Source organism: Cynara cardunculus (genome assembly GCF_001531365.2).
Source record: "Cynara cardunculus var. scolymus isolate 2C chromosome LG 14, CcrdV1, whole genome shotgun sequence".
Taxonomy (NCBI): domain Eukaryota; kingdom Viridiplantae; phylum Streptophyta; class Magnoliopsida; order Asterales; family Asteraceae; genus Cynara; species Cynara cardunculus.
Genome location: NC_037541.1, coordinates 11,212,623 through 11,236,993, shown reverse-complemented (window position 1 = coordinate 11,236,993; position 24,371 = coordinate 11,212,623). Strand labels below are relative to the sequence as shown.

The following is a 24,371-nucleotide window of genomic DNA, read 5'->3' as shown; positions in this document are numbered from 1 at the left end:
CCTTCCCCGTCGTTGCTGCTGCACCTCCTCCGTCACTGCTCCTCCTTCGTCATTGTTGCTTGACTCCTCCTTCGTCACTGCTTCCCTATGACCGTCGACTTTGCTCTGTTCCTCCCCCATTGCACCGTCGATGATAAGAACAAACTTCGATCGAAGAGACATAAGTAAATATAACAAGTATCAGAAGTCGATTCCAAGCTACTGTTGTGTTTGTGTGTATTATTTTGGGTATTTTTACATTTTGGTTTGAAGAACAATAGTTTTTCTGGTTTGATGAACAAACAACCTTCTGTTTTGATTTTGATTTTGATTCGATTCTTGTAGCAATAGTTTTTTTTTTATGTTTAAATGGTTTGATTATTATGTTTTGATAATTTAATGTTCAAATGTTTTATTATTATGTTTTAATGTTCAAATAGTTTGATAGATTGGTAGCTTTTTGGTTTGATGAACAATAGATTTTTGGTTTGAGTTTGATTGAACTGCTGTAAAGTTCACACATGTTTGAGGGGTAGATCGGTCATTATTGTCATTTAAACGATTGATTCAGGTAAAAAAAATAAACAATAACAAATTTTTATCTAGACAAACAAATTTATCATACAGAACTTAATGGAAAATTTGGTAAACAGACCCTAAGCCTCGTAAAGAAAGCCCGATGCTTTTTGGGATGCAATTTGGGCCGGAAATGAATTTAACTAAAACCCAGGGGTTAAGTTGCAAATAAACAAAAAATATAAATGGTAATTAAACTTCTGCATTTCATGATTTCATCTCCACTTTGCATTAGGGTTTTGAAAAGTTCACAGAGCGTCTCCGTCGGCACATTCCGTCTGAATTTCAGAGTGTCTCCGCCTCCACTCACCGTCGTCAGCCATGGGTCGTATGCACAGTGGAGGGTACTTTCTATCTCTATCTTCATATGTCTGTTGTGACTTGTGTGTGTGTGTGTGAATGCATGTTTTTTCTGATTTCACTTTGTGATTTTGGTGCACAGGAAGGGTATTTCCGCATCAGCTAAGCCATACAAGAGAAGTCCACCGAGCTGGCTGAAGATTTCATCTCAGGATGTAAGAGACACCAGCATTTTTCTTATATTCATCCTTGTTTTTAATCATTCATATGCGGAACAGAAACTTTTTGAATAGGTTTGTTTCTGAAAGGGAAAAAATGTAATACTTATCTGTGTCTTCTGTATGTTGATTTATGTGCGTTATTGACTTCTAAACCATCTAACATGGTTTTTTTAGCAAACATGTAGTGGTTTTTGCTATAATGCAATAAAAAACGTCACTAAATTTTGCAAAAATGAATGATCTTGGACAAAATTTGTAAAGTCTAATGGTTAGTTTGTGATGAGAAAGCTGAGATGTTATGAATGTTGATAACTCATTTAGGTTATGAGTTATACTGCAGGATATATATAGTGCAGTTGGGACTTGTTCATTTAGGTTGTAAACATGATGACATTTATGAATATATGCATTTTTTTATTGTTAGGTTAGAATTTGTGCTTGATTTTCAAGGGTTTGATGGGTTGGTTATAGATTTTTAGAATTGATTGTAATGTTTTGGGTTTAAGGAAATTGATAATCACATTTTCTATTAAAGAAGGATTGACATGCATAAGGTCTAGAGCTAAAAATACTGAAATCAAATTTAAATTTGGATATGGAAGTATCAAGTTTTAAAATGAGAGATGCACTGACCGCGTATATCATGCCATCAGCTTTGGACTTTGGTGTGTGATCATAACTATAATTTATGTTGTTCATTTAACAATGAACTTGTTTAAATTAAATTACTCAGAGAACATGGTGAAAACAATGTTTGAGTTCTAACCACATGGGTAGGGCTGTAAACGAACCGAACGAACACGAACGGATGCTTGTTCATGTTCGTTCGTTTAACTTAACCGAATAAACGAACGAACACGAACGGTAAACGAACGAAAATCTTTGTGTTCGTGTTCGTTCGTTTAGAAATAAGGTATGTTCATGTTCGTTTATGTTCGTTCATTAACATGCAAAACGAACGTAAACGAACGAATATAAACGAACGGGCTAAATGAACATAAACGAACAGGTTAAAAGAACTTAAATAAATATTATTTGAATTCAAAGTAAATAAATAAAAGATTATATATTAAATTTAATATATAAACGAACATAAACGAACGAATATTAACGAACGAATATAAACGAACGGTAAATGAACGAACGTTCACGAACATAAATGAACGAACGAGACTCTTGTTCATGTTCGTTCGTTTAACTAAACGAACAAAAAAAAATTGTTCATGTTCGTTCATTTATTAAATAAACGAACTTCCCGCCGAACGGTTCACGAACGGTTCGCTGAACGTTCGGTTCATTTACAGCCCTACACATGGGTGGTGCCTGATTGGTTTGAGCTTGGCTTCAAAGGTCAAAAGTATTAGGAGGTCTCAGGTTCAAATCCAAGGAGGAAAAAAAATCCCCTTGTGGCCACGGAGGTTCAAATGCGGTGACTCCGGGCTATCTGCAAAGCAGGTGGTCGCCCTGGGATTAGTCGGCTCGCATAGCGGGKTGGATATCCAGGTTAATAAAAAAAAAAAAACAATGCTTGAGTTCTAATCGTCAGCATAACTATGATGTTATTGTTTGTTTCTCTCTGTTGTCATTAGACCTTGCAAGCTGACTGATTTGCTTTTCTGGTTATGTAAATTGTAGTTTTGCTGGTGTTTACAAGATTGCATGCTCAATTGACTTCATCCTACTAGTTCACCAATCTCTGAAAGTTAAAGTTTAAAATGGATTCCCAATTGCTTTCTTACTTCCAAATGGCAATTTTCATGTTTTCTCTCCCTTTTTAACATTTCAATTGATAGGTGAAATGAATTAGATTGCTAGTTTAATTCTTATTTGTTGAATCATTTTTCTGAATCCCAGGTTGAGGAGAATATATGCAAGATCGCCAAAAAGGGCTTGACCCCATCTCAGATTGGAGTTATTTTGCGTGATTCTCATGGGATTGCTCAGGTGAATAGTGTAACCGGAAGCAAGATTCTGCGTATATTGAAGGGACATGGTATGCATTTCTATTTTGTTGGCATTTTCCCGTTGATGTTACTTGTGCAGTTGTGCTAAGAAGACAGTAAGCTAACTTGTTATGGTTATTGCCTTATTGGTTTGATAGGGCTTGCTCCTGACATCCCTGAGGATTTATATCACCTCATCAAGAAAGCAGTTGCCATCCGGAAGCACTTGGAGAGGAACAGGAAGGACAAAGATTCCAAATTCAGGTTGATTCTTGTTGAGAGCAGGATCCACCGTCTTGCTCGCTACTACAAGAAGACCAAGAAGTTGGCACCTGTTTGGAAATAGTACGTTGTCTTTTTAAATGTTTCTCTTCTTATATTCTCAAATTTCATAATCTTATATTCCTATTTTAAGTTAATTGAGTCCATCACATATGTTGGCCATAATTTTGTGCACACGGAATGCAAGAGGCTGCTTGTTTTCGATTCAACCTTTTTTAATTCAATCAAACAACCACGTAGATGTAGAACTGTATTCTTTACGCATAGCTAGGGAACTTGGCCGTCTTGGAAATGAAGAAACTATATTAGAATTATATTAGCTAGTCCGGGTCACAATGACAAGTACGCTAAGTATCTGTACTGTGATCAGGGGAATGGATTTCTGATATTTGTGCCCAAATTCTTGCTTCCTCTTGGTATCCTTCTGTCGTGGTGGTACACAATGAGCCTGAGTTAGCACTCATAAGGGCTTCCCCCTGTGCATAAAGTGACATTAAATAGTGATTTTGGCAGTTGGGTCGGTCCATATTTATTATGTATAGAGGCTTTTAGAGATCTCCACCACCATGGCATTATTTTCTACCTTTTTGTTACATAGATGATTGTGAATCCCTAATCTCTAACTTCAAATGTTTATTTCCTTGAGGACAGATTTGATGTTTTGTTGCTCTTTGCTATTTGATTGCAACATAAGTTCATGAATGTCGTTTGTATTCGACTTCCATAGGAATTTCATATTAGTTGAATTCCAATCCGGACTAGTCCAGTGTCGAGATGCACTTTGTTTCTTCTCTCTTTATTTTAAGAAGAGGGAAAACAGAGGTATTTATTATTTATCTGTTGTGTATATATACAGATAAAAGAATCGTATGAAATTGCACATAATGCACTAGTGCCAAATGTTCCTCACAATTCTATGGGTTCTAAAATGATTAGCCCCCAGCGGATCTAGCCCTTAAGGACTGGGGGGAAAGGCCCCCAGTCAAAGACCAAAAACGTTTGTTGACTAGCTTAAATTTTCTATTTTTACCCTCGTCTTACATGGTTTCCCCCCAGGCCCATATGGCCATATGCTTGCCTCCCCCACCCCATTAATTTCCTGGATCCGCCACTGTTAGCCCCCTATGTATTATAGGTGTATACTATATGTGACTGTACATACTTAAAAGTGTCTTATTACATCACCATTTTCTAGGTCAAGACATGTCTTGTTTCATCGTCTGAAATGGCTATATTGCGATTGGAACTTGATAAAACAAATCGATAGGAGCTTCGGTTACCTTAATTTTACTGTCTGCTCGTAAACCAAAGTTTTTGTTGAGTTGACAAATATGCTTAACTAGTTATTCTTCTTATAACTCTTCCTATGAAAGCAAGCTTGTTCCATTGATCATGAATTTTACATATGTAGTACTCATACAACATTCTCACCTATTTTTGCAGCGAGTCGACCACCGCCAGCACTCTCGTCTCCTAGAGAAGACTTATTTTTGTACAAGCCAAAAGAAAAGCTTCTTATTTCAAGTGGGTGTCTTTTACATTGTTATCTAGCATTAATTTTTTACTTAATCCGACAACATGTGGATTATTAAGTTACGTTTTTTCTTTATTGAAGTTTAGTTGCCTATAACGAACTATTAAACGCCCAAACCATTCGGGGTAGCTCAACTCGTAAGATATTGGGTTCTTCTTCCATTGGTTATATGTTTGAGTTTCTTTCGAGCTTATGGAGGTTTGTGTGGCTTTCAATACCTCATGATATCGGTCAAGGTGTGTACAAGCTCTTGATTTGGATGCCTACAGTTATTAAAAACTGTGAGGGTACGTTTGGTTTGCAAAATGGAATCTAGTCAAATTCAATAAAGTTTGACTTAGGTGATTGGTTGGTAGAAGTTAAATTGGAATGGAATCTCTTTGAATATGGTTTTGGAATTGCAAATACAATAATAATAGATGATTAAAATATCTTTTTATAATAATTTTATACCTTTTTTAAGTGGTTGTTTGATAGTTGTTGAATGGTTTGATGTTGAATGATCAAGAGGCTTTTATGAAATAGTGCAAAATAAAATATAATTGTTTGGTAATTATTTATAATGAAATTATGATGCAGAATGGTTAAAGGAGACTTATGATACAAAATTATTCAGAGGGTTTTAGAACCATTAAGAGACAAAAGAAAGTTTTTTTATCAAACAAAATTTATCTTTTAATGATTTAGAACTATCTTTTAATGAAATTATTAAGAAGTAAACAAATAAATCTTAAGATTATAAAATAGTATATAACGTGATTGGTGGTAGTAGTATTAGTGGCGGCGGCAGTGGAGGGCAAGAATGAGATTTAAATCACATATACATTGGAATGATGAAATTTGTGAACATTACAATTCGTCATTCCAATTCATTTACATCCCATAGAAATCTTGGAATCAAATGTAGTTTTAGGTGGCTTTTGATTCGTAAAATGGAATTGTATGAAATTAGAATTTATCAAATAAATTTGGCTTTAAATGAAATAGAATAAATTTATGGAATTTGACCACGTTTTTTGTTGATAAGAATTGGAATGGAATCTTTCGATAGAATTGAAATCTCCATTTTTGTTTGGGGGTGGATAGAGGTGGTAGTTGCGACGACGACAATAGTAGCATAGTGGTGGTGGGTGAGTGGAGTTAGCTGTGCTGACGACAATGATGGCATGTAGGGGTGTGCAAAACCCGAATGGTACGAAATCCGAACAGGAACACAAACTGAAAGTAACATTTTTGTGCAAAAACTTAATGCCCTGAAATCCGAAACCCGAAATTTAGCGGGACATTAGGTGCATATTGGGTTTGATTTTTGGCCACTCGATTCATCCGAAAACCCGAAATATATATACATATATATTTTAAATATTATAGAAATAAATTTATTTATCTAATTATTTTTTGAAAAATCATAAATCCTAGTCGGTCGTACTCTAGTCTAATTTATAAACATGCTATCTATTTTATCAATCCACTCAGTCGATTGAATTTATCCTAAAAATCAATTGAATATATATATATATATATATACACACACACACATACACACACCCCTTTTGCATTATAACTATACCCATACCTGACCAATCTCAACCTAAAAATCCGATCAATCCGAACTCGAAGCAATCTGAAACCTAAATTCCGGGTCTTGGTTTCCATATCCAAAATCCGATTGGATTTTTGGTTTCTCCACAGAACCCGCCCGATGCACATCCTAGTGGCATGGTGGTCTGTAGGGTGGGTGACAGCGTGGTAGTTGTGACAACGACAACAGTGACATGGTGGTCGAGTAGCGGGTTGGGATGGCAGTTGTGACGATGACAATAGTGGCATGTTGGTCAGTGCTGGGTTGAGGTTTGTTGGGATGAGGCTTGTGAAGATTGACAATAATGGTGTGGTGGTGGGGCAAGTGTGGAAGGTGTTAGTCAAATTGGATGCAAGGTAATAAAATTCATCTCTTTCATTTATGCCAAGTCATGATGAATTCATTAATTTGTAGAACTCAAAAAAATTTAAATGATTCCATTCATTTCAAGAAGTAAACCAACAAATGAATTGATCATTCTAATTCCCTTGAAATCCTATGAATTTCATGAACCAAATAGCACCTTAGATGGTGTTTGTTTTTTAAGAGGTGTTAAAGTTTGAAGTCTTATTTCACTTCTGATTAATAAGAGGTGATGTTGAAGTTTGAATCTGAATCAATAAAACTGTTTGTTTTTATAAACTGATAATGTCGGAATTTGTTTTAAATTGTCTATTTTATCCATTAGAAAATTATAGTATTGAATTTATAGATAAATTTATACAACTTTACATATTTATTCATCATACGATATTTACATCTAAATTATATAATTAGCGTTCATTTAAACGAAAATATGCCATTAACGGTATTTAACATATTTAAATCCTATTAAAATACATCGATTGAGAGAGATGAGGATAGATTTGGTAAGGATCGATTGAGAGAAATGATCTATTAAGGTTAATTGGTTGAGAAACGTGTTGCTGAGAGTTTGGAGAACAATAAGATGCAAATAAGATGTTGGTATACCTCTTACCAGATAAGAGGACAATAAGACATAAGTGCCTCCAAAAAATTGGAAGTAAAAAAACAATCTGAATGACTTTATCTCTTAACGAACCAGATATAAGAGCTTTTTTTATAAAACAAATAAGGCTTTAGTGTCGTATGATTCAACATGGTAGTATTATTTATTTATTGGCATCGTTGGTTTTTATTTCATTAAAATGAATCATCGGAGATTTTGATACAGAGAAAATTCTCAGAACCTATTATAGTTGTGAACTAATTGGTTTTTTGTCAGATGAGCCTAAAAATTGCTTTGCTCGAACTTGGCAGGTTACAACAAGACTTGAAAAAAGATCATATTTATATCAAAGATCATGTGCCTAAAATACGAATTTATATCTTGTTTGAGTGCAAGATTTGCATGAGGCGGATTCTAGCGTGATTATAACATTATGAGACGGTGGACTTTGTATTTACGTTATTAAATGTTATAAGATTATTAACCACAAGGGTGGTGTCTGATTGGTTTGAGTTTGACTCTAAATGTCAAAAGTATCTGGAGGTCCCCAAGTTCAAATACAAAGAGAAATAAAGATCCCCTTATGGCTAAGAATGTTCAAATCCGGTGACTCTGGGCTATCTGCAAAGCAAGTGGTCGTCCTAGGATTAGTCGGCTTGCATAGCGGGTTGAATATCCAGGTAAATAAAAAAAAAAGTTATCAGTTAAATAACATATACAATGGAAGATTTTTAAACTTCGTTATACTGATTAAGAAAAAGATCTTCATTATACTGAATATTAATGAATACAAGATTTGTTGCCTTTTTGATAATTTTCTCATTTGAAAAATGTAAATCAAAACCTAATTGTTTTTCAAATTTGAAAAATACTAATACCGTAAAGAACACCTGTGTTATACCATACCAAGAACTGATGTTCTAAAATGTCCACAACCGAAAGTAGATTTTTCTTCAAATATTTAAAAACCAAATCAAACAATCCAAGTGAATCCCATTTGGTGGTAAGAGTTTTAACGGGTAGGATGTACGCATACCTTTCTTTTACAATGGGCAGAAGAGTTATTTCTGTAAAGAACTCGAGCTTGCAAAACAAAAAATAGAAGACAAAGACACATGCGACTGAGAGACAGTGCAAGGCAACAGTGACAAACATGCAGAAGATAGGTTAAAACAAAAAATTCCTTACTGACAGCTACTGATATAAGCAAGAAAGAAAAGACTAGTGGGCTGTCGAAATTCATACAACTGTGTATGTGTAACATCACGCTTGAGCAAACCTCAAATTACCAATTTTTATAAAATCTCCAATAAGATCTAATTTATTAATTATTAGGACCAAAAATTGATCCTAAATTATTCTAAAAGTTTTGACAAAACAATCGGGGCCAAGGATGGAAAATCTGAAAATGATGCTGAAACAACTAAGTCTGGAAGAAGACCAGAGACAATGAATTGGTCTAGAGGCAGACAATGGACCAGAGGCTGCTGAAATGGCTAAGTCTGGAAGAAGATCAGAGGTGAGGCTATGAAGGACCAGAGGCAATGGTCGGACCAGAGGCAATGGTCGGACCAGATGCAATGGTCGGACCAGAGGCAATGAAAATGGACCAACCATTTAAATCACACAGATCTGAGCATAACATTAATTAACCTCAAAATATGGTTAGAAAACCTCGAAATATCCGTTCTATTTTAGTGATAAAACCACCCAAAACACAATTCCAAACCGGATATAACGGAGTTTTTACTTACAATCCGAATTATGTAGCAAAAGAATACGTGGCAAGACTATATATAAGCTACACATACTACAACTATGAGATACAGTAATAGGATACTATTTACCCAAAAGCAAGCTCGATATCTTCAAGTTCCCCGATAAATCTTCAAGTCAGACAACGAGTTCTTTCTTTTTATCCGTCTCCTTTCCTGAGAGAGGTTGCCACTTAAATGGTAAGCCAACACTTAGTGAGTTAAATAGTTAAGTATTACATATCAATATCGCACATATTTATAAACATACATAATAAACTCTTATCAATAAAATAGTTCAAAACATCATCCAGATGCAAACCGAGACTTACAAGAAAACCGAGTGAACAATTACTTACCGGATGCTAAGATCATAGGATTCCATATTCAAATCACCATAGTATATCATATCATTGATGCTTAATACAACAAGGAGACAGGATCAACAACCAAATATATTCAGCAACGTTAGAATTATCAATAAATATCAAGAACCAAGAGATCGAATCGGTATACATAACGAGGACAGTGCATCCCCCCGTCCTTCACCTTTCGGGCTCATGCCAAAGTCCGAGTCAGAATCATACATTACAGGAAACCTCGCACTGCCCGCCTTCCTTTACCGGGTATGTGCCAAGGTTCCCTACTCATTGCTCTTCCTCCTTTCTGAGCAATGAGTATTCACAACCACAGAAAGTCTCACCCGTCCAACCCGGGATCTTGACTTCGCCATAAACTTCAGGCATGCTTCACGAAGTAGTACCCGTACTATGGCGTACAACTCAAGGAACAAAACAAACAAGTCCGGATCCAGAAAGCAAACCGATGTACCGAGATAGTAATAAGGAATCAACTCAAGAGACGGAATCAAAGACAAATTAAGATCGTGTGACTCCATTCAAGACCAAAACATTCATTTGAAATATATATGTTCAAATAAATATGTAACTATTAACTATGTAACTCACCAGGCAACCGTATAATACCGAAAAGCTCCGAATTGAGCTCACAAAGCAAGTCCAATCTACCACATTTAGATTGCTTCCAAAGTATCAAAATATGTCTTAATTACCCCCTGGAGTAAATGCACAAAATCTCATAAGCAACTAATATAAGAAACTCATGATATACACATATCCTATTTGAACACTTTACCTAAATTTCTATGTATAGCTGCTGCATGCAGAACTATTTTGCCCATTTTAAACTCGAATTCATGCCTTGATCATAAAATAAGAAACAAACTAGACTCAAATATCTAACTAATGAAATTATCCTCACCTCCTTTGGATTTTTCTACTATTTTATACAGATTTTCAAAGTCTGCACACTTTTGATGCATTCAAAAGTCGAAATTCTCATTTTCATATATTTTTCTCAAACCATTTCGATTCCAAACCATTCCAACTTCTGAATCTCAACTTAATATAACATATTTGACATAAACAACCAAAATACAACCTTTATTTTATCATTTATATTATCTCCCAAATCATTGACTTAATCAAGTCAAAGTTCATATAATGAACTTGCATAAATCTTGATAATCTCTTGAATCTAATGACCATTTCAAGCCAAAAACACTAAAATGCACTCATTTTATACACATAAGATCAAACCCATATGAAACCCTAACTCTAACTCAACATGCAATCCATATAACAAGAATGCCAAGCAAGAACAAGTGCAAAAATAGATTATACCTTACTTGATGATCAAATTCTTCAAAGATCTTGTAGTTCTTATTTGATTTGAGTTGAATCAAGCCTATGTGTGTGAAAATCGCACTTCTAGTGTGTGTGTGTGAGTTCTGGACTTAGATGACATGAAAAATGGGCCAAAACTCCAATTTATAATGCTAAAACTCGAGTTAGGCCGGGTTGGCCCGACTAGGTACCCATTTTTACTACCAACACTTAAAATATTCATAACTTTTCGCTCGGACCTCCGTTTTCTATGAGGTTTTTGCCTACATGATCATAAAGAGAATCTATAATATCCAACAAAAAAATTCCATAAAATATCTCCCAAGAAAATCCGTTTTACGTATCTATTTGACGTAAAATTTTCCCAAATCCTCTAATATACTCCTAAGAAGTATAATTCTAAAATTTCAGACCCAAACTCCCACTAAATCATAAGTTCTATTTAACCCAATAATTAAATATACTAAGCAAATAATTGGGCATATTAGAAATTGGATGTTACAGTATGAAGGTAGACAAACAAAGTAGGAAACGTTAATAGAACTCACAACTTGTTACCCTTCCCTTGTCTCCATCTCCCCTACTACAGGTTTCTATCTATAATTTGCTACCTAAATCTTATATCATCATCAAAAACTCCTATTTGAAGATTTAAAACCAGATGTGATCATTAAGAGCTCCTATCAAAAGATTTGAAACCAAGCAAAGTATAGACACTTTCCAGTTTGGTTGGTCTTGACATGGAGTAAGTTATGATTTTGATCCTTGAACTGTATTTAATACAAAAAAATCTTAAAGCAAAGTATAGACAATTTCAGTCTGTTTTTTAATAGCGCACTGAAATAAAATAAGCTAAATCCACAATACCGAGCAAACCAAGTAGACCAAATCATTACTTTTTTTGTCCCAAAATAAATATCCATAAATAACATATTTACGTCTAATATCAGAGCTTTGAGGACATCTCTAATGGGAGGTTTTTACAAGTAAAAATGTAGATTTTTATAAAACTACTATTGAAGATGTTTTTTATAAGAACCTTACATCCTTTTAAGTTATTACACAAGAACATTGGTTCTTACCTTGAATTTGGTGTGAAATGATTTTTTTTTAGTTTTTTTAATTTATTTTATTGACTTTATAATTATTAATATATATATATATATATATATATATATATAGGGGCCTATTCAAGGGAGAACTAAGTTGTTTGTAGTAACTGTGAGAACCAATATTAACCACAAATCAATAGATAAATTAGGAAATTTATAAATTTGGTAATTTTAAATTAAAATCAATAGATAAATTAGGAAATTTATAAATTTGGTAATTTTAAATTAAAATCTTAATGCAAGGATATTTTTGGTATTTTAAAACTCTCCTCTCTCCTCTCTTTTCTCTCCGGCCACCGTTCTCCGGCCTCCGTCCTCCGGTGNATACCTAAAAATATTGACTATGTTAAACAAAAGATACATTGTGATACMTAATCATAYATAAGATGYATAGTGATACCACTGTGTTACATCTTCGATCGACCACACAAACGACATCAATGTGATACCCAAGCACATATATGATGCATTATGATACAATTGTAGTATCACCGGAGGACGTTGGCCGGAGAGAGAAGAGAGGAGGGAGGAAAGTTTTAAAATACCAAAAATATCCTTGCATTAATATTTTAATTCAAAATTGCCACAATTATAAATTTCTTAATTTATCTATTGATTTGTGGTTAATATTGGTTCTTACAGTTACCACAAACTAATTAGTTCTCATTTGATTAGGCCCCTATATATATATATATATAGAGAGAGAGAGAGAGAGATGAATGATCAAATGCAAACCACCTATATATATATATATATATTATTGATGTTGGAAAAATACAAGAGACTTACAAATTAGAGCATCTCGAACAGTTTTTTTATAATTTCTTTAAAATAGAGAACTGAAAGTTAAAATCTCTAACAAGTTTTTTATTTTAGAGATTTTAACATAAATTATACTTTATTATAATATTCTCTAATTTATCATCCCAATATAATTTATAAAAAACTTTATATAAAATAATAATAATTCAATCTCATTGATGCGAATGAAAAAAAATAATAATTTCTCTCTCCAACATCAAGGTTTAAAGAATTCTTTAAAAGTTAAAGAGTTTTTTTCCCTTCATGTTTTCTCTATTTTAGAAACATTATATATAATTTGTTGGAGCAATATAGAGAATAAAACATCTATTTTTTATATTTTGGAGAATCTGTTAGAGATGCTCTCAGTTTGATGAGTTTGAAGCAAAGTTCTGAATGACGTAAGACATGATGTGATGACGAGGTTAAGCCTCAAGCCTTACGAGTTATAGCGAGACTACAACGTTTCTCAAGACTTACCTTAAGGCAGCATATGTATACATATACGTATGTATACTTGTGTGTGTTAGTGTTTTGAATGATTTCATAAATCATTGTAAATTCATATAAAGTCATAAAACTAAAAAATGAAAGAAAAACCAGTATCAAATATATTTTAGCTTATAAGAAGATTTTTTATATATCAAGAGTGTAAAATCAGGATTAAATCTTATGGATTTACTAATTTAGGGTTTCAGTTTTTATGTTTACTTTTAATATTTATTTAAGTATGAAGTGTCGTACATAATTATCATTTATCTCTCAAATTATATGTTTTAAGAAAGTAAAAAAAAACACTTGTCTTACAAAATAACGCGTCGTAACACGTCACAACAGGCCATAACACGTTACAACGGAAGTATGGAACCATAGAGGTTAACGTGGCGGTAAAATGAAACCTTGATGCCTTAACAAGGACATAACGAATTATTTTAGAACCGTGGTTTAAAGTGACATGGACAAGAGAGAAAAAATAGGTTTTTATAAAAATTAAAAATCCTATTAGCTATACTATATTATAAAGCATTTGACAAAAAACTTTTAAAAACCATTTTTTATGCATGAAGTATTGTTTATTGATGCATATTACTTAAAATTCAAGATTGCAAGTAATTTTACGTAAATACAACTTATTAAAGCTCCATTTTTAATAATCAAATATATGATAAACATCAATTTTAAATATAAAAAATTTAAAATATAATTAAGATAATCATTGAGTTCTAACAGAATGTTTAATTATTATCTTTATAAAAATTATATTGTTAAACTAAAAATAAATTACTTTGTTATATTATAAAAAAAAATTGAATTAAGGAAGTTACAAAAAATACGAGAACTATTAAATAACTAATTTGATATTAATATCGATTTATTTTTTTCAAAATTTTATGCTATCTTCAAATTTATATTTCATTTAAAAATAAAAATATTATTGCTTTCTCAAAATCACATAAAATCATATTATATTAATAAAAACAAAAAATAAAAATTAAACATTAAAATTGAAATTTATCTCGCTACATATCACGAATACCCTTTTAGTAATTATGAAAAAAAATGTAAATATTTATATCAGGATAAAATAAATTATTAAAAAAAATAAAGTTCAAGAAGTCGGTAGGTCTCATCCTTCTTCTCCTGACTTCTCTGGAAGCTTCTGTTGCTAATGTTCTTCTCTCATCATCTCTCTCACGCACACTCGGAGTCCTGCTTTCAATGTAAGTTCTGTAGCTGAAATTTACGTGTGTGTCACCTGCTTTCCTTTTTCAATCTGATTATCTTTGAAGTTATATTGAACTGAAAATTTTCACAATCAAATTGGAAGTTGGAATGTAGGGTTTCATCTTGTTTTTTGTTTCGTACTTCATTTTCAGAGGTTAGAATCCGACTGATCGTATTTGTTTCGTTCAATTTTAAAAATTCTGAAAATGAACTCTAATTGTGGATCATGGTGTGAATTCGAGTCCGATTGATCGAATTGTTTTGTTCATCTTTGCCAATGATCACTGTAATTATGGATCATGGTTTGAATTTGAGCCTGATCGATCGAATTGCTTTGGTAATTTTTGCTAATTTTGAATGAAGTGTACTCATGGACTCATGGAGTATGAGCATATAAACATACATAATTATAATCGTGTTGTTTTATAACGAAGATGTTTTGATGTTTATGTTTGTAGAATTCCTGAATTGCTTAGTGTTCTTTTAGTGGAATATGTCTAAATTATTTGGGGGCAAAGATCCATTCGATGATCCATTCTTCACTTGGCAATTTGATGGTGATGTCGGGTCCAAAAGGGAGATAACGATTGAGGAATTAGATGATGATGGCAAGAATTCAGTTCCTAACACAGGAGTGGTCAGCAAAACCCCAGTTCACAGTTCTGATGGTACAAATACAGTTCGATAACTAATTTCTATTTATCATTCTTAGGGATGTTCAAAAGAACCATAGACCACAAAAACCTGTCAGACTGAACCAAACTGGAACGCTTTTAGGGGTCCAGTCCTGTCGGGAAAATTGCCAAACCGGGCAGTCCAGTACGGGTTACAGTGTGAACGGGTTTTTTCGCGGTCTATGCAACCGGATGTCCGGACCGCTTGTGTATATAAATATACACTTTTTAATCTATTAGAACTTTAGAAGGGTAATCGACTAATCGTCCAATACAATGAGATATATCTTGATTTTATTGTTACGTTTTATTCCGTCTGTGGATGTTTTAATACGATTTTTATGTGGCTTTGAGAAAAAGATAATGATTTTATTTTTGAATAAAATATAAATTTGAAAATATTATAAAATTTTGAAAATAAATATATCAATATTAGTATCAAATTAACTATTTAAAAGTTATTGTTTTTGTGTAATTTTTGTAATTCAAATTTTTTATTGTAATTTAATTTAGATTTAATAATTTTTATATAAAAATCTGTTAGAACTCAATGATTATCTTAATTATATTTTAGATTTTTTATATTTAAAATGAGATGTTTATACAATATTTGATTATGTTTATCTGTAGTTAGTTACACGAATTTAAATATGAAGCTTTAAATAAATATGGTGAAAAAGCATTTTTATGGTTTGGTTTGATGCATTTTGCCCTTTCTGAACCGGTTAGACCAAAGTGTCTTCCCATTGGTTACCTTTTCCTAACTGCAAAATGATTGCTTCTGTTTAAGGTTCATAGTAGTTTGGCTGAAGATAATGGTCCTTCGTAATTATATCCTTTATATAGAGTGAAAATACTGCAAATACGTTACGAACTTGTGAAAACCAATCCAAACCATTTAATGATTTTGATTTAAACTATGATTCATACTGTTTTATGTGTTCTATCCTTGTGTGCGTGTGTGTGCATGTGCGTGCACGTGCACTTCATGTATGAAACATGGTTTTGCCTTTTCCTTTTCGAACGATATGAACATTGCATGTTTCACATGTGGTGTTTCGTATATGAAACAACACATGAAAAATGGTCCACATGTTTGTAACATATTTGCGGTTTTGATTTGATTTTCCCTTATATGTTATGTTTCTTGAATCCATTTTGATCTGCCGTTGAATCGTCTATAGAGTCCAAAAGTTTCAGCTTCCGGAGAGTGGCATATGGTGGTGTTGATGGAGTCTACTACAGTTCTTCTATTGGCCAAAGGACGGGTAACGATGGGGTGAGATTGCTTATTTTACTTTTTAGTTTATTTTTTTTTCTCTGCAAGTCTTTTTTTGGAATAGATTTTATGTGATCATAAATGCAATATTTACCTGTGTGTGTGCAGGTAGTTCTTCTAGAAATCAAAGAAGAAGACAAGACTGTGGGTCAAGCATTGCATACAATCTCTAGAGGAATCCATGAGAAGGTATGCTTATATTTCCTTGATTTGTTCAATCATTAAGACATCCAAAGATATTGCTTGAATTTCTAAAATATATGCAAAATCTAAGTTCTGTAACTTTTGGTGTCATTTCCTTTTGGACAAAGTGCATCAAAATGTAACATAGTTTGTGTTAGTTTCTATATAATGCAACAAAGTTTTAAAATTTCCTATTTAATGCTACGAAATTTAATTTTTTTTTACCCATTTTTGATTGGTAGGTAACGTGCTGATCTTGTAACCTTTAATGACGTGGATGACAAGTTTATAGTCCACTACGTTGTAACCCTTTTTTAAACGAGTATCCATGTCATAAAAATGTTACATGATCAGAAGGTTTGGTATAAATAATTTTTCTTGAAACTTTGTCACATCATCGATCCAGAAGAAAAGTTCTTTTGACACTAAATAGGAACTAAAGCCAATTTTATTTCATTTTGATGCATTTTGCCCTTTCTTTTTCTGTTCCTATATACATATAGCTCTTTTGGGCAAGTAAGACGCCATTCTCTTGGTGATTTCGGTTTTACGTACAACACTGCTGTAGACAAGTGTAAGGTAACAAGCTCACTTATCTAAGAAAAAATAATCGTTCAATTCGTTGTTATGCTTGTGAAGGGTCATACATTGACAAAAAAACGTGACCCGAATGGCAAAGAGGATTCCTTGCAAATTCTACATAATCTTAATGAGGGTATGTTTCCTTTCGTGAAGTTCCACTTTTCTTTTTGCTGAGTTGATCAGCATTTTATATCGTCTGAATGAATTACTTAGATGAACTAGACGGATTTGAAGAAAATTGGAAAGTCAATGCCGACAAGCATATACCAGGTTGGAACGATGGGTTCAATTCACTTGAGAATGCAGGTAATCTTTCCAACTATGATGAAATAATCATATACATCTTGCTTCATAGACGTCCATTGGTTGATCATCTAGGTTTGAGAAATTGACCATCCAAAAACTTCTTGTCCCATGTCTAGTGCAACATTAGACTGGGACAGGACAAGACATGATCTGAGTGGGAAAAACTTCTCGCGGATCTAGTCCTATCAGTGTATCGAACTGTTAAAGCTCTTATATACCCTTTCTTTCTTCATAGTGTACTCGATCGGGACTAAAAGCAAGGTTTATATTTTGATTGGACAAGCCTTTGTTTCTTTTACTTCAAATTTTGGTTTTGTGCTTCAAATTTAGCACCAGGATTTCCTACAAACTCTACAAGTCTTGTGGGGTTTTCAATTTGAAGTTAAAAGATTTGCCCATTTATTTCAGTAAAGTTGTCTTTATATTTAATGGACGAAGGTTCGTGTGAGAATAGGAAGTTAAGGTGAGAAGCGTAAGAAAGAATCTTGACCCTTGATCACTTTTAATCTCACTCCAACCCATGAATTGTGCTTCTCATGGGAATTGATCCGGTGCATCTCGGTGCTCAAAATCAGTGTTGATCTTCAATCAAAATTGATCCGAGAGTGTAGATTCCTTCTTACCCTTCTGACCATAACTTTCATTCTCATTGGAATCCAACCTTTTTAATGAATAGTCTCAACTAGCTAGGTTTTGGCCACTCCCTGTTCCATAACCACAATAATTGTTGTGTAAGAAACAACTTGTGTTCATTGCTTATGGTATGTGTAATTTTAAGAACATATCAAGAGTTAACTTTAGGAATGCTACTATAAAGTAGTCTATCAAACTTTAAGGATCAAACAACCTTATTTCTTACTTCAAATTTATATAATTAAACATTCTACAGAAATTTGACGAGTAATTGAATTATCAAGATGAATTCCATGGCTACCTCAAGTTGTCAAATTGACCTGGTTTAGTAGAAGGGTGATTTTCATGTTTATGTGCATTTCAAGCGTTGTTTATTTTTTTTTTATCTTTTCTTGTTAAGACGTCTTATTTGGATCAAGACCAATTGTTGTTTGATCTTTTCTGCTTAACGGACGGTCTAAATGACTGAAATTATCATTTTTCACCCCCTTGTATGGATTAAGGGTCTGTTTGTTTGGTTTCAATAAGTCCTATATGGATAAACTATCCGTGTGGATCAATCTGTCTGTATAGATTGAGAAACTTTTTGTAGGAGAGAGGTTTTTTATAGATGAAATGAGCGTTCTTTTTAATTAGGAGGGGCAGGTGCGTAAAAAACGTGGCTTTTTGCGTAAGCTCTGCCCTATAATCTTACTACATAAGTCATTTTCTACATCATTAAGTCACTACCAAACAGTCATATGACTGACTGAATAAGTTGTGAGTCCCGTTAAGCTACTAGCAAACAAACCCGAAGTGGTAAATGAAAAATGACCATAAATATTAGGTGACCAAATGTTTAAAAGAAGTTGTCCTAAACCGTAACTATTTGTTATGTTTATAGGGCTCAATGTTTACGGTCGGTTAGGATGGAACGATCATGGAGCTTGGGACGGGTGGATGCTACCTTGGACGAATCCTTGGGAATCCGATGGAGCAATGGTAACGGCAGGTGAACCCTCATCTGGTTCGTCAACGTCAGCTGGAAAAATAAAAAAGGTTAGAGCAGTTGATATAATGTAATCAACCGTATAACAGTTATTTGCTTATGTGGCGTTGTATTACATTCCGAAGTAGTCGTGCTAGTGTCTTTTTGACGTTTTCGTGTTAGTAGCACCAATGCGATGCCTTGTGAGTTCATGCTCTTTTTTGGTTGTTGAATGTTTTTTCTTAAATGGAGAACATATCCAAAGAACACCGTTACAGTAGACGGTTACCATTTGAAGCTCTTTGGTGAAATTTTTGTATATATCTGATGATTTAATGCTCAATTCAAGGTTCCAAATGATGTGAGACGTGACGTGGGGGCGAAATCAAGTCTCAAGTCTTATAAGTTAAGACGAGGCCACAACGTTTTTCAAGGCGTGCGCTAAAGCGGCACACCCCCACACACACCCTCCCTTGTATGTGTTGGTGTTCTGAATAATAATTTCAAACAAATTAAATTCATATATCGTAACGTGTCATAACGTGTTGTAACACACCATAACATGTTACAATGCAAGTCAAGCCTTAGAGTTAAGCCATGACGCAGCAACAAACCCAAGTCTTGACACCATAACGCGTCATAACGAGACCATAATGAATTATTTATAACCATGGCTCAATCTAAAATGAGTTTTAAACTCCAATAATTGGCCCCAACAGTGATTGAATAACAACATGAGAATTCATATTTAACTATTAGGATTGCTAAAGGCAATCCAACCAATAGTAACTGATAGAACCTCATGTGTATTTGCATATACTTTGTCTACTAGGTGAAGCCCAAACAGCCCAAACAGCCCAACTAGCATGCCACTTATGACTAGAGATAGAACAAATGGATTCGGCACCCGTGGAGGACCGGGGACTGATCGGGACCATCGGTTAAGAACCAGTTACATTTTTCATCAGAAAACAAAGTTTGCCCTGACACGGGAGCAGTTTGGGACTGGTTATAAGCTTGGCCCGGGACTGACCCTATTTTCTCAAAAAATATTACGTTTTTATAGTTGTTGGAACGGTCATATAACCTTTTTTTTTTACTATTTCTTTGTCCCATTGATCCTTTATACACAATGTATATATCATATGATGTATGGGGAAGATACCAATTCACAAGGACAAAAAAACGTTTACACTTCTCACTATAATATGTGATTTCGGCTCGTATTTGATTTCCGTTTTTAACAAATTATAATAAAACGTATCTTTTAAGTGTATTTTATTGACCAAATTACATATTTAAAAGTGTATTATAATAACACTTTTTGTATTTTTTTTTAAATTCAAAGCAAATTATACGTAAAAAATCGATTTTTCTATGAAAAAAAGTGGAACCGATTTGGGTTTGGCCCGGGACCGATTCTCGGAACTTGTTACAATGCATCTTAACCAAGTCTTGGGTTTTTTGTCGGAAGCAGTACCAACTACCAAGACTGGTTACACACCAGGACCAGTTACAGAAATAATGTTTGGGACCGGGATTGATTTTAGACCCAACCCAAACCAACATGGGACCCATTTTTAGCCATCTGCTTATAGCCTAGTGATGGCCAAACCGGCCAGGCTCAGGACCGGTTTTAGGACCGAACTCTGGGACCGGTTATGGATTTTGGGTGTTTCGTGGGACCGGGACCGACCGGGATTGGGACCAGTTATGGACCGGCCCGGCCCGATTTTTTAAAAATGTAGCCGTTATTTTTCAAAAAAACTAGCCTTTTTGGCTCCTTTTTTGCTTTCTAAATACCAAGTTCTCGATTCATAAAAACGCAAAAAACGTTTACAATTATCGCTTTCTCGCTATATTTTATAAGACAATGTAATTTTAATTACAATAAAATGCATTTTTAAAGTGTATTTGAATGACCCAATTACAAATTTTATAATGTATTAAAAATATATATCATTAAAAAATAAAAATAAAAAAAATATTTTTTAATGACCGAGACCGGCGGCCCATAACCGATTACAATAAAGCTTGACCGGACTCAACTTTTTCGACCAAAACCGGTTATGACCGGTTATGAAAAATCTTGGACCGATTGGGACCAAACCAACCGGCCCGAAACCAGTTTTTAGCCATCACTATTATAGCCGAACACCCCCAAATTATGAAATGTCTTACATGACCCAAACTATACACATACATGATGCATGTATTCGAGAAAGCCCAATCAAATTGGGCCGGCGACAAATTAAAAAAAAACTATAAATAGCAACCTAGCCCAGTCATCCGAATCCCGTTTGCATTAGGGTTTTGAAGCCGTCGTCTGAGCAGCAGCACGCAGCGGCTAGTTCTCCATCTTCGTCGCCATGGGTCGTATGCACAGCGGAGGGTACTTTCTATTTCTATCTGCATATAGATGTGTGTATGAATGTATGTTTTACTGATTTCGCTTCGTGATTTGATTTTGGTGAACAGTAAGGGTATTTCGGCATCAGCCAAGCCATACAAGAGGAGTCCACCGAGCTGGTTGAAGATTTCATCTCAAGATGTAAGAAACATTTGCATTTACCAAAAACTTACCGTAGTCTTAATCATGCATATAAATATTGATGAATCTAAATGGGAAAATTTAATGTCTATCCATGTTTTTTGTGTTGATTAGAGTTATGTTATTGACTTTTGAACTGGCTAACATAGATTTCGTTGCAAATAACTATTGGTTTTTGCTGTAATAGAGAAGAAAAAGAATCAGCACTAAATTTTGAAAAAAAATGATCAATTTTGGACAAGCAATGTGAAGTAATGGTTGATTTGTAATGAGCAAGTCGAGCTGTTCTGAACGTTAATAACTCATATAGGTTATGTTATACTGTAGGATGTATCACTTTTAATTGTTCCCATTCATTTATGTTATGAAGTGATGAACTTGTAAGTATATGCATTTTTAAACTGTTCGATTATATATTCGCTTCCGCTTTCAAGTGTTGATAAGTTTGTTCAGAAATTAATGAGATTGATGATAGTTTTTTGGTTCTTAAGACATTGATATGAACACAATAACTATTAAATAGGATCAACAAATATAAAGCTGAAATCAGTGTCAAATTTAAATTTGAATGTATAAGTATCAAGTTTGAACTTTAAAAAGGGTGATGGTCTACAGGTATGATAGAGAGTATAATATGCCTTAAACTTTGTATTGCAACTTTGTTGTGTATTTATCACTGTAAATTCTGTTGTATGGTTGAGAATACAGATGTTTAAATGAAATTACATAGAGAACATTGTTGATTATAAATATCAAAGCTTAAGATTTTAACAAGTTGATTTTATCGTTTATTTCTATCTGTTGTCGTTAGAATTTGCAAGCAGACAGACATTTGCTTTCCAGCTTATGTAGTCTCGATTGTGTTTACCAGGTTGCATGTTCAATTAACTTTGATTGCTTAAGTAGAGATTAGATCGCTTATTTGCTGAATTTTAATTTCTTAAGTAGAGATTAGATCGCTTTCTTGCTTCTAAATAGGATTTTCATATTTTAACGTGTTCTACATTCCAATTGAATTGGTGAAATGGATTAGAATGCTTGTTTAATTGTTGTTAGTTAATTGATTCTAATTCATTTGCTTTATCCTTCAGGTTGAGGAAAATATTTGTAAAATTGCAAAGAAAGGGTTAACACCATCCCAGATTGGTGTTATCCTTAGGGATTCTCATGGTATTGCTCAGGTGAACAGTGTAACTGGAAGTAAGATTCTGCGAATATTGAAGGGACATGGTATGCATTTCATTTTTTTGATTCTTTTTTCATTGATATTACTTTTGCTTAGAAGGCAGTAGGTTAATTATCATGATTATTGGTTTGACAGGGCTTGCTCCTGATATCCCTGAGGATTTGTACCACCTTATCAAGAAAGCAGTTGCCATCCGTAAGCATTTGGAAAGGAACAGGAAAGACAAGGATTCCAAATTCAGGTTGATTCTTGTTGAGAGCAGGATCCACCGTCTCGCTCGCTACTACAAGAAGACCAAGAAGCTGGCACCTGTCTGGAAATAGTATGTTTCTTGGCTTTTTAAATGTCCCTTTCTTATTGTTAGTCAATTTACATGCATATTTGTCCCATCTAATTTTTGATTGAATCTGTCACTTGTTTTATGCCCAAGGAATGTGAGTCTGCCTTTTTCTACTCTATCAATAACAACCACTTTGCTGTATAACTGTAAAGACTATTTATAGCTAGAAGTTGTCCATCTTAAAAAATGAAGAAACTGGCTTTGAATTATACTTAGGATTACAATAAAAATAAAGCTAAAGACACTACTACAATAATGAATACTAGTTATGTAGGAGAACTTCTGATATTTCTGCCCAAATACTCGGTTCTCCTTGGTATCTTTCCATAACAAACCTGAGTTAGCTGCACTCAAAGTTTTAAATGTGACGCTCCTTGTGTATAAATGTCATTGAATAGTGACTATTATAATTGCTAGAAATTTGAACCCGATCTTGTAGCAACTGCTTATTGCACTTTACGTGTCTATTACATCAATGTACCCTCTTAATTGCCTTGTTTTCTTCCACCTTCTGTCATCACCATTTTCTGTAGGCATGTTGAAATAAGAGTTTTAGGCCTTGTTTTATAAGCAGAAGCTAGCTTATTTTGAACTTATTGGGAAAGCCCAGACCGAACTAACTTTTAAGGTTTTTTTTCCAATTAGTTCTGTAACGTGTCCTTTTAGGTCGTTTTACATTGTTTTTTTAGCTAATAAGCTAGTTTTTCAGTTAACACAGCTAGCTTTCTGCTGGTTTGTGAAACATTGCTTAATTTCTTAATTTTACCCATTAGCTTGTATAATAGATGAAATATTTTACATGTGTACTCATACAACATGTCGCTATTCTTGCAGCGAGTCGACCACCGCCAGCACTCTCGTCTCCTAGAAAAGATCTATTTTTGTACAAGCTGGAGGAATGAAGTGGGTGTTTTTTATATTTGTTATCTTGCATTAAGATTTTAGTCTTTCTGGCTTAATATAACCATGGTGCTTTTAAATGATAATTTGGACGAGAGTTTTTTGTATCAATGTAATGCATTTAGTTGCCTTTTATTTATTTGTTTCTTTTCTTTGGAGCTAGGAGATCTTGTGGTGGTTTTATTTGGCACCAGTTATGCTTAAGTTGGGTGATGGGTCTTTTTTGGGGTACTAATTTCCCTTTTAAGATATTCTCAATGCATGATTTGACTTGATTTTGACATA

The 24,371-nt window shown here is 33.8% G+C and overlaps 3 protein-coding genes across 4 annotated transcripts; all 3 read left to right on the top strand.

Annotated features, from left to right (window-relative positions):
* Window positions 1–778: 778 nt before the first annotated feature.
* Window positions 779–4,995, top strand: LOC112526662 (40S ribosomal protein S13). The gene is made up of 5 exons (XM_025137040.1): window positions 779–899; window positions 998–1,070; window positions 2,931–3,069; window positions 3,178–3,364; window positions 4,745–4,995. The coding sequence occupies exons 1-5, from the start codon at window positions 877–879 to the stop codon at window positions 4,776–4,778; spliced, it is 456 nt and encodes a 151-aa protein (XP_024992808.1). The 5' UTR covers window positions 779–876; the 3' UTR covers window positions 4,779–4,995.
* A 9,392-nt stretch (window positions 4,996–14,387) lies between these two features.
* On the top strand, window positions 14,388–19,406 carry LOC112526895. Of its 2 annotated transcripts, none has more exons than XM_025137330.1 (7): window positions 14,388–14,481; window positions 14,944–15,153; window positions 16,344–16,438; window positions 16,547–16,627; window positions 17,261–17,336; window positions 17,417–17,509; window positions 19,026–19,406. In XM_025137330.1, exons 2-7 carry the CDS (start codon window positions 14,979–14,981, stop codon window positions 19,202–19,204), a joined length of 699 nt encoding a protein of 232 aa, XP_024993098.1. In that variant the 5' UTR covers window positions 14,388–14,481; window positions 14,944–14,978; the 3' UTR covers window positions 19,205–19,406. The 2 variants fall into 2 exon arrangements, with proteins under 2 accessions (XP_024993098.1, XP_024993099.1); XM_025137331.1 differs by lacking the exon at window positions 14,388–14,481 and adding an exon at window positions 14,513–14,639.
* Window positions 19,407–21,391: 1,985 nt separating this feature from the next.
* Window positions 21,392–24,225, top strand: LOC112526913 (40S ribosomal protein S13). The gene is made up of 5 exons (XM_025137355.1): window positions 21,392–21,501; window positions 21,588–21,660; window positions 22,752–22,890; window positions 22,982–23,168; window positions 24,021–24,225. The coding sequence occupies exons 1-5, from the start codon at window positions 21,479–21,481 to the stop codon at window positions 24,052–24,054; spliced, it is 456 nt and encodes a 151-aa protein (XP_024993123.1). The 5' UTR covers window positions 21,392–21,478; the 3' UTR covers window positions 24,055–24,225.
* The last annotated feature ends 146 nt before the right edge of the window (window positions 24,226–24,371 follow it).

What these genes read in the sequence shown, in the direction of transcription:
- LOC112526913 (XM_025137355.1), top strand. Translation starts at nt 21,479, where the DNA reads ATGGGTCGTATGCACAGCGGAGG. An exon ending in GGTCGTATGCACAGCGGAGG is followed by an intron (nt 21,502 to 21,587) that starts GTACTTTCTATT and finishes TTTGGTGAACAG; the next exon opens with TAAGGGTATTTCGGCATCAG. An exon ending in CTGGCACCTGTCTGGAAATA is followed by an intron (nt 23,169 to 24,020) that starts GTATGTTTCTTG and finishes CTATTCTTGCAG; the next exon opens with CGAGTCGACCACCGCCAGCA.
- LOC112526895 (XM_025137330.1), top strand. Translation starts at nt 14,979, where the DNA reads ATGTCTAAATTATTTGGGGGCAAAGATCCATTCGATGATCCATTCTTC. An exon ending in CTAGAGGAATCCATGAGAAG is followed by an intron (nt 16,628 to 17,260) that starts GTATGCTTATAT and finishes ATGCTTGTGAAG; the next exon opens with GGTCATACATTGACAAAAAA. An exon ending in CAATTCACTTGAGAATGCAG is followed by an intron (nt 17,510 to 19,025) that starts GTAATCTTTCCA and finishes TTATGTTTATAG; the next exon opens with GGCTCAATGTTTACGGTCGG.
- LOC112526662 (XM_025137040.1), top strand. Translation starts at nt 877, where the DNA reads ATGGGTCGTATGCACAGTGGAGG. An exon ending in TGAAGATTTCATCTCAGGAT is followed by an intron (nt 1,071 to 2,930) that starts GTAAGAGACACC and finishes TCTGAATCCCAG; the next exon opens with GTTGAGGAGAATATATGCAA. An exon ending in GCGTATATTGAAGGGACATG is followed by an intron (nt 3,070 to 3,177) that starts GTATGCATTTCT and finishes TTGGTTTGATAG; the next exon opens with GGCTTGCTCCTGACATCCCT.